General features: G+C 56.0%; 1 protein-coding gene across 1 annotated transcript in view; it reads left to right on the forward strand.

The window, feature by feature from the left end:
* Positions 1–9513, forward strand: part of MYLK2 (myosin light chain kinase 2) — a 20657-nt gene extending 11144 nt beyond the window's left edge. Inside the window, exons 7-13 of the mRNA XM_027774269.1 lie at positions 2360–2469; positions 2554–2695; positions 6435–6505; positions 6645–6773; positions 7845–7997; positions 8144–8276; positions 9433–9513. Of these exons, the coding sequence (XP_027630070.1) occupies positions 2360–2469; positions 2554–2695; positions 6435–6505; positions 6645–6773; positions 7845–7997; positions 8144–8276; positions 9433–9513 (819 nt within the window). The remainder of the gene's footprint in view (positions 1–2359; positions 2470–2553; positions 2696–6434; positions 6506–6644; positions 6774–7844; positions 7998–8143; positions 8277–9432) is intronic.
* The last annotated feature ends 143 nt before the right edge of the window (positions 9514–9656 follow it).

The following is a 9656-nucleotide window of genomic DNA, read 5'->3' on the forward strand; positions in this document are numbered from 1 at the left end:
TCCATTGTTGCTGCTGAGCCTGGGCCTGGTGTAGGAGCCGCGATGCTCTGACGATGCCACACAAATGGACAGATGGACAGACAGACAGGGCCCGGGGTCCTAATCATCACCCAGACACCTCAGTTAGTGAACTTCTCGGAGGACGACTCCTCCTAGGTATGGGATATTCATACCCTCTGGTTCAATCACACACCGATGAGTGTGTGCTCTGGGGTAGACCTTGTGCAGGGCACGGGGACCCCGGCCTGGGCTGGCCTGAGAAGGGACCATGGGCAGCGGCTGCTCAAGGAGTGAACAAATGAATGTGGGCATAGGCTCACGTGGGTCGGGGGAGTCTGGTGTGTGTTAGCGATGACAGCCCGGCAACCTCATGTGGTGGGAGGAGGGGTTCTTCCTAAACCAGCTGTCTCCTGGGTGAAGTCTTGGAAGACTGGGGAGGTGTTCCAGTTCAAAAGGCAGAGCCAGGGAAGAGTTCAGGCAGAGGGGTGCTGAGAAGCGAGGTTACGGGCATCCCAGGCAGAAGTGCCAGCGTGTACGGGGCCCGGAGCCCAGCAGCTGCATGAGAAGGGGCCACAGCCCTCAGCTCCCTGTCTTGGCTCTAACATGCTCTAATATGCTTGGAAGGACTGTGTCCTTCCTGTCTCTTCCACTTGATGGGGCCAGGATCTGTAAGACTGCCTGCTGGGTCCCAGCTATGCCTCTACCACAAGACCTGGTTTAGCCTAGATGCTCAATACTTGGGGGACGAGCCATTATCCAAAGCATAACAGCCACTTACTCAGGACCAGGAGTGGGGACACTGCAAAGAAGAAAAAGAAAAAAGGCATGGTACCAGCCCTCAAAGAACTTTCCAGTCTAGTTGAAATTACCTGAAGTCTGCTAGTGATTGCTTACTTTTTCTAAGTTTATTTTAGGGCCTGCAGATTGTGTAGTGGTTAGGGTGCTGGATTCCCACATGGTCTTCTGCAGTTCGAGTCCCAGCCTGGTGACTTGAATCTCATGCTGGGCGCATATGCATGCATGCCCAAAATCCTAGGAGGAGAATGGAGAAGGGATTGTGGCCTGGCCATCTGCCCTGAGGGGTGATTTCTCATTTTCCCTCTTTCTGTTACTCTGATGAATGCATGAACCCTATAGCAAAAATCTTTCAGAGAAAGAAAGTTTATTTTCTCTAAGAGAGAAAGAAAAACTGAAAGAGACAAACACCCCAAACATGGTCTTTTGCTGTGGTCCACTCCAGCCTCAGCCTCGGGATGCAGACCCAGGAGCTTCCAGTGTGACTTTAGTATTTCAGGGTGTCACTGTACTGCCACACTGAGGCTAGCTGACTTATTATTGAGTGCTTTGTCTATGCTATCCCCTGTGCCAGGTGTGGATGAACTGAGTAAGTCCCTGCCCACAGGGGCTGATGTGCTAGAGTGGAGAGACAGACCCCTTAAATCAGGTCGGAGGAGGAGCAGATGGCGTGGTGGTTAAGGCACTGGACTCCCACATGGCCAACCACATTTTGAGTCCCGGACTTGGCAGCTTGAGAATCATGCCAAGCATGTGTACACGTGTGTCCAAAACCTCAGGAGAATGAAGAAGGGACTGCGACCCAGTTATCCCTCCTGAGAGTGGAGGTGTTTCTCACTTTCCCTCTCACTGTCTCTCTCTCTGGCAAGTGCACGTACCCTATGGCAAAAACCTTTAAAAAGAAAGAAAGGAAGGAAGGAAGGAAGAGAGAGAAAGAAGCAGTCAGTGGCCTGGTGGTTAAGGTGACAGGATCCCACATGGCTAACTGTGTGGTTCAAGTCCTAGACCTGGCAGCTTGGAAAATACTCAGCGTGTGTGCATGCATGCACAAAATGCACTTTGCAAAATTCACCTGCTGGCTCCTGTGATGGACAGTGCTATTGTGGAGAAGGGACAGTGTCAAGGGTTTAATTATGGACGTGATAGACTTGAGATGCCTATTGGACATTCAAGGAACTGGCAAGTTGGCAGCTGGGTATATATAGGAGTCTGGAGCCGAAGCGCTGTTCAGAGGTGTTGCTGCGTGTTTGGGAATCAGTTGCACTGGGCAGAATGTAAAGCCGTGGGACTTGATGAGAATGTCCAGGAAGAAAGCCTGGAGGTGGGGAGTTGAGCCGAAAGGAAGGCGTCCTCAGGATGGCAATGTTTGTCAGAGCCTGAGGGAAGGTATCCCCAAAGGAATGGCTGGGTGTGGTGAGGACAGTGGGCTCAGGGGTAGGGAAGAGAAGGGGCACAGAGCAGGCTGGGCAGTGGTCCAGGCAAGGCCCGACAAGCCACGGTGCAGGTGTTGAGGGAGGCAGCGTGGATGAAGCTTGACGGGCGCCCTTGGCTCCTCGGTCCCCAGGAAATGGTGATGCTGGAGATCGAGGTAATGAACCAGCTGAACCACCGCAATCTGATACAGCTGTACGCGGCCATTGAGACCCCGCATGACATCGTCCTGTTCATGGAGTAGTGAGTGCTGGCCTTGGGGGACGGGGGCCCGGCGGGGTTGCCAGCGGGCTCAGAGTAAGCCCGCGGGGGGGTCTATGCACACAGCATCGAGGGCGGCGAGCTCTTCGAGAGGATTGTGGATGAGGACTACCAGCTGACTGAGGTGGACACCATGGTGTTTGTCAGGCAGATCTGCGAAGGGATCCTCTTCATGCACAAGATGCGGGTTCTGCACCTGGACCTCAAGGTATGGGGCTGGGGCCTCCCGGAGGGCTCAGGAGCAGCACCAGGCCCCTGGAAATCAGTCGTAGCCGCTGGTCCCTCCATCTTCCCCACCTCCTGCCTTCCTTCATCTGTCCTCGCACCCAGATTAAAAAAGGATTTAGTGGGCACTGTGTTAGTTCATATTTGTGTTGCTAAAAGAGATACCTGAGACTAAGTGATTTAAAGAAATAGGCTTAGGGCCAGCAGGTGATGTGGAGGTTCAGGCGCTCGATCCCCCATAGCTGACTGCACAGTTCAAGTTCCAGATCTGGCAGCTTGAAAATCATGCTGGGTGCATGTGCCTGCGTGCCCAAAACACACAGGAGAATGGAGGAGAAGGGACTGCAGCATGGCCATACCCCCGGAGGGCGATTTCTCATTTTCTCTCTCCCTCTCTCTCTCTCGTGAGTGCATGCACTCCATAGTAAAAACTAAAAAGGAAATAGGTTTATTTGCAAAACAGCTAGTTCTGGTGGTTGCAAAGTCCAAAGGCATGGGCCTACAGCATTGCTGAGGGAAGCACAGAGGATGGCGAGTGCATGCAAGAGGGAGACAGAGGCAGGCAGCTTCTTTCTCACTGTTACGGCAACCAGCTCTCACAAGAACTGACCCCTTCTCGCAAGAACTAGAACTCACTGGGTCTCCCTTAACCTCTCCATGGGAGCGCTGCCGCATGGTGCAGTCACCATGATCCAATTGCCCCCAACATCAAATTATAAAACATGAAACTTGGGGGATAAACCATTATCCAAAGCATAGCAGTCATTTACTAAGGGTCAGAAGTTGGGACAGAACAGAGAGAGAAAAAGAAAAGAAAAAAGACACGGTACCAGTCTCAAGGCACTTTCCGGTCTAGTCTAAGTATTTGCGGGAAAGGTCACTTGTGCCATGAGCCCCAAGCCAGTCTCGCACAGAAATGGCTGGTGTTACAAAAGCGCCGACTTCTGCACTGGCCCAGGTAGTTTCTATGAGTGTTCCTTTGCTTAAAATGAACCCACATTTGCTAAAGGCCTCCTGTATGCCAGACACTGTTGTGGCTGGTGGAAACCCACTGGGTTTCTGCATGCACAGAGCTTACAAATAAGTGGAGTCTGGCCAGCAGGTGGTGTGGTGGTTAAGGTGGCTGGGTCTACACGGCTGACTGTGTGGTTCGAATCCCAGACACAGTTGGGAAAACATGTGCATGCGAGCCCAAAATCCCAAGAGGAGAATGGAGAAGGAATTACCGTGTGGCCATCCCCCAAGGGGGTGCATTCTCTCTCTCTCTCTCTGTGGCAAGTGCACAGGCTCTAAAATAAACTAAATCATTACAGTGCTGATACAGCCATGCACACCAGGTGGGTGCTAACAAAGAGGTTTAAAAAAATCATTTGTGTCCCTCTTCTGATCTTGCTCAGTGCTGTGCACATAGTAGGTCAGGAGGAACAAGGACCTTGTCTCATGGACCCTCCAGATTAATGGGAGATACAGACATTCATAAAATAATGATTAAGTAGGTGAAACTGGAGGAGTCGGCAAGGGCCAGAATCTCTGCAGTCTGGAGTGGGGCAGTGGGCTGCTGCTGCTGCATCTCATACCCCCAGGTTCACTGGGTGTCAGAGGCTGCTCTGGCGAGTGCATGGGCCTCCCAGCAGCCCTGTGGGTCCAGCCTGCTGCTGTCATCCCCTCTAAAAGACAAGTCAGTGAGGATGGTGAGGAGTTAGATTTCAGTGGGACCAAAGTGGGAGCAGAGCATTTAGGAGGGTGTAGACCAGGCCACGAGAGAGGGATGGTGGGGCTTGAGCCCCAGGGACAGTAGGTGATGGGGAGGAAGCAGCCAGATGACAGGCACATTTTGAAAATGGGGGGCCATGGGACCAGCAGTTAGCATAATGGCTGTGTCACTGAACTCCCATGTAGTTGACTGTGGTTCAAGTCCTGGACCCGGTGGCTTAAACTCACGCTGGGCACATGTGCGTACGTGCCCAAGATCCCGAGAGGAGAATGGAGGAGAAGGGATTGCGGCATGGCCATCCCCCCTGGGGGGTGATTTCTCACTTTCTGTCTCTCTGTCTCTTTCTGGTGAGCACACGCACCCTATAGCAAAAACCTCCCCCCAAAAAAACAAAATGGGAGGGGTGCCAGCCTGTGGCATGGTGGTTAAGATTCTGGATCCCCCATGGTCGACTGCATGGTTCATATTCTGACCCTGTAGCTTGCGAAACACACCAGGTGCATGCATGTGTATGCCCAAAATCTCGAAAGGAGAGATGGAAGAGATTTAGGCATGTGGTGGGGTGGGGCAGCTCTCTCCCTTTCCCTTGCTCTTTTTCTGTCTTTGCCTCTCTTGGGTAAGTGCCCGCATTTTAAGAAAGAAAGACAACAGAGCCAGCTGATTCACATGTCAGAGGGAAGGGGTAGGGAAGGAGAGAGTTCATGGCTGAGCTACTGGGCTGATGGCGGCTCCTTCCCTGAGCTGGGGCAGCTGGTGCCTGCACTGCAATGTTGGGGGCCTGTCTTTTCCCTAGGAAAGCCAATTTTGGGGGGTAGAGCAGAGTCCCCCATTAACATGCAATGCCCTGAGGTGAAGCCTTCTGTCCTGCGAGTGCCTTCGGATAGTGCTACGACAAGTGTGGTCCATGTGGTCAGGGCTTCCGGCTTTTCAGGAGGTGCTGGAAGCCTGGGTTTTTGTGCAAAATCTACTGCCTTTGAACCATTGTTAACTTTTAAATGTTTATACCCCGCAACCTTGGATTAGTTCTGTGTTACAGGAAGAGGAAACGGAGGCCCGGAGTGGGGAGGAACCCGCCGTGCAGTAACTTCGTCCCTATGTTCATTCATGCCTGGGGCACACATTTCCTCTGAGCTCGGCTGAGCACCCAGTGGGTGCCTTTGTTGGACACTCAGGGTGGGCACCGAGGAGGCCAGGAGAAGATGGTCCCCTGCCCTGGAAGGGACAGCCCACCGTCCCACACCTAGCTCTGGCCTTGATGGACAGTGGTGGCACAGGGACGTCAGGGGCCAGTGCTGGAGCCAGACAGTCCTTGGGTCACTCACTCGCCGTCCGCTGTGGCACGTCACTTGGGTCCGAGCCTGTCTCCTCAGCCGTAAATGGGGAGTGGAGCAGTAACTCAGTGTAGCAGTTTTCCCCCAGGGCAACGTGTCTGCCTCAGAGCTGTTGGGAGGACTGATGAGCTATGGCATAGACGTGAGTGACACAGGGCCAGCATTGGTAGCTTGTCGCCTTCGCTCATTGGGGAGGCAAGACAGGTGTGTTCATAGCACGTCACCGAACGTACCCGGGGCAGTGTGAAACCCTCTGTTCCCGAGAGGCTTCCCCTGGGGACCCTGGCTGCAATTTGCTCTCTCGGTCTCCGGAGCGCGTGTATCTGGTGGTGGCCTCCTGCACTGGCCTCCCCAGGGCACAGCCCTCTCCTCTGCAGGCATTGTTCTCCCCATCCCCAGAACTTCTAGACCGCTGCTGTCCCTTCAGGGCCTTAAATGGAGGGAAATCCCAGTGAAACCACCAAGAGGTCTTGAGTGTTGAGCCTCCTACAAGGCCCTCTCAGGGCCTCGGGATCCTTATCCATGGCCAGATCAGGCAGGTCCAGGGGGTCTCTGACGGTTGTTCACTCTAGCCGTGAGTGCCTCTGTCTCTTGGGGAGCCTGGGACTTGGGTGGCCCTGGAGGGAGAGGCAGGGAGTTGGGCTACAGGCCAACTCAGGACACCCCTTTCTCCTCAGCCAGAGAACATCCTGTGCGTCAACACCACAGGCCACTTGGTGAAGATCATTGACTTCGGCCTGGCACGGAGGTACCCCCAAGTGGGTGTGGGGGAGGGGGCGGGTGGGGGTAGGGCTGGCCTCTGAGGTTGGCAGGGGCAGGGCAGGGACACTGGGTGCCCGGGAGCAGGCCGGGAGCTGTGTTCTGAGCTCTTGGTCCCCCGCCCCCAGGTATAACCCCAACGAGAAGCTGAAGGTGAATTTTGGGACCCCAGAGTTCCTGTCACCTGAGGTGGTGAATTACGACCAAATCTCCGATAAGACAGACATGTGGAGCATGGGGGTCATCACCTACATGCTGTGAGCCCTGAGGGGTGGCGTGTGAGGGGTGGCCGGGCACGTGGGTGGGCAGCCAAGGCCAAGACTGGCCTTGGGGTCCTGGTGAGGCAGTCCTACTTCCCTGATCCCTCAGTCAGGGGCTTGCTGGGGGCTGGGAGTGCTAGGGAGAACCAGGAAAGGGAAAAACCAAGGTCCCTCAAGGCAGAACATCCCAGCCCAGGGCTCTGGACAGCAGGTTCGGGTGGCCCAGGGTGGGGCAGGGGATGGTGGACGCATTAGTGCGCCTGCGACAAGCTGCGCACTCATCATTCCTCATCTTCGCTGTAACCCCGGGTAGGGCCAGCCTCTGAGGTTGGCAGGGGCAGGGCAGGGACACTGGGTGCCCGGGAGCAGGCCGGGAGCTGTGTTCTGAGCTCTTGGTCCCCCGCCCCCAGGTATAACCCCAACGAGAAGCTGAAGGTGAATTTTGGGACCCCAGAGTTCCTGTCACCTGAGGTGGTGAATTACGACCAAATCTCCGATAAGACAGACATGTGGAGCATGGGGGTCATCACCTACATGCTGTGAGCCCTGAGGGGTGGCGTGTGAGGGGTGGCCGGGCACGTGGGTGGGCAGCCAAGGCCAAGACTGGCCTTGGGGTCCTGGTGAGGCAGTCCTACTTCCCTGATCCCTCAGTCAGGGGCTTGCTGGGGGCTGGGAGTGCTAGGGAGAACCAGGAAAGGGAAAAACCAAGGTCCCTCAAGGCAGAACATCCCAGCCCAGGGCTCTGGACAGCAGGTTCGGGTGGCCCAGGGTGGGGCAGGGGATGGTGGACGCATTAGTGCGCCTGCGACAAGCTGCGCACTCATCATTCCTCATCTTCGCTGTAACCCCGGGAAGCTGGGACGATTACGCCCATTTTACAGATGAGAAGAGTGAGGCTCAGAGAGGGGAAGTGACTTGCCCAAAGTCACCCAGCCAGATTCAAACCCAGGTCTGTCCCACTTGGGAAGCCGGGGGTCTTTTCAGCACATGGTGCTGCCTCCTTGGATCTGCTCCCAACCCCTGCTCCCCTCGAGGTGACTCAGCAGCCCCAATCTCACCTCCCTCCAGGCTGAGCGGCCTCTCCCCCTTCCTGGGAGACGATGACACAGAGACCCTGAATAATGTCCTCTCTGGCAACTGGTACTTTGATGAGGAGACCTTTGAGGCTGTCTCGGATGAGGCCAAAGACTTCGTCTCCAATCTCATCGTCAAGGACCAGGGGTGAGGCTCGCCCCAGGACGCAAACCCCGTGTGTGCAGGCCTAGTGCGTGTGTGTCCGCAGGGTGGGGACTGGGCCGGGAGGCCGGCGGGGGCTGTGGTGCCTCATGGGCTCGCGGCCCACCATAACCACTGCTTCCGACCCACAGGGCTCGGATGAGCGCCGCCCAGTGCCTCGCCCACCCCTGGCTCAACAACCTGGCCGAGAAAGCCCAGCGCTGTAACCGACGCCTCAAGTCCCAGATCTTGCTTAAGAAATACCTCATGAAGAGGCGCTGGAAGGTACCGCTGCGCTGGGTGTGGAGAGGAGGGCCAGGGGTGGGAAGAGGTCCTGGTGCCAGATCCCAGGCCCCACCAGCCCTGCCTTGGCAGGCTTCATCCTCCAGGCCTGGCCCTGTCTGGAAAACAGGGCTGGCTTCTCTCTCTTGGTCCTGGGCTGGTTCCTACCCTGGAACAGAGACATCTACACCCCCTCCACCCTGGGGTGGGGCATCCATCTGGGACTCGGGTTCAGAAACATCACTAACTCCATCATAGGCTTTCTTCCTTCATTTTTCAAGTATTTATTGAGCATCTACTATTTCTAGCCACTAGAATACGGCAGTGAACAAAAGAAACACAGATATTAGCCTTGTGCTCGCACTCTCTCTTTAAAGTGTATTTACTTCTTCCATGAAAGAGAGAGACAGAGACCCCCAACAGGGTCCACCCCCACCTCAGCCAGCCTGGATTGCGTGCCTGCGTGGGCATGTCTGGGGTGCACAGAGGCTCTGGGACGTGAACCTGGAATCTTCCCATGGGGGCCCAGTTGTGTTACTGCTGCACCGCTGCTTGGCCCCGTGAGTCTTCCTCTTAATGGGAGGTGGAGAGTTCTTTGCAGAAATTAAGGAGTGCCAGGGGAGAGGCTGCACGTTTAAATAGGACTTCGGGGAGGCTCACTGACCAGGAGCACGTGAGCAGAGACCTGACGGGGGTGAGGGGCCAGCAGCGCCAGCAGTGGGCGAGGCGTCCCGGGCAGAGGGGATAGCGGTGTACAGGCCCTGCGGCAGAAACGCAGTGGACGAGGGGAGGAACAGGTAGGAGGCTAGTGTGGCTGCTGTGAGTGAGCGTTGGAACGAAGCCTGAGGGGAATGTGACCGACTCATCCAGCGTGGCGAGAGGTGTCTCTAACTTGGAGGAAACCTGGAGCCATGGCAGCGCTCTGAGCAGAGTGGCCCTCCGCTCCAGTGTGACCAGCCTTGGTACCTGTGGAATGAAGGAAGGCAGCCTGGATAAAGCAGTGTTGTGGCGCCCCCCGTGGCTGTTTGGAACACTGCACCCTCCCTGGCTTCTGACCCTCCTGGAGTGAAGGGGACCTCAGGGGGGACTTCAGGGGAGACTTCAGGGGGAACAGGGAGGATACTCCACCACCACATCCTCTCTCTCCCTCATTCTCCAGAAAAACTTCATTGCCGTCAGCGCTGCCAACCGCTTCAAGAAGATCAGCAGCTCAGGGGCACTGATGGCTCTGGGGGTCTGAGCCCCAGTAGCAGCTGAGGCCTGGACGCAGCCACCAGTGGCCGGGGCTGAGGCCACACAGCCTAGAACGCCAGAGAAGGCAGGCCAGACGCCCCTCCTCCCCCGCACCCCGGCGGGCAGCCCCCCACAAGGGCGTGCCACGCC

Source organism: Tupaia chinensis, unplaced genomic scaffold (genome assembly GCF_000334495.1).
Source record: "Tupaia chinensis unplaced genomic scaffold, TupChi_1.0 Scaffold000418_1, whole genome shotgun sequence".
Classification (NCBI taxonomy): domain Eukaryota; kingdom Metazoa; phylum Chordata; class Mammalia; order Scandentia; family Tupaiidae; genus Tupaia; species Tupaia belangeri.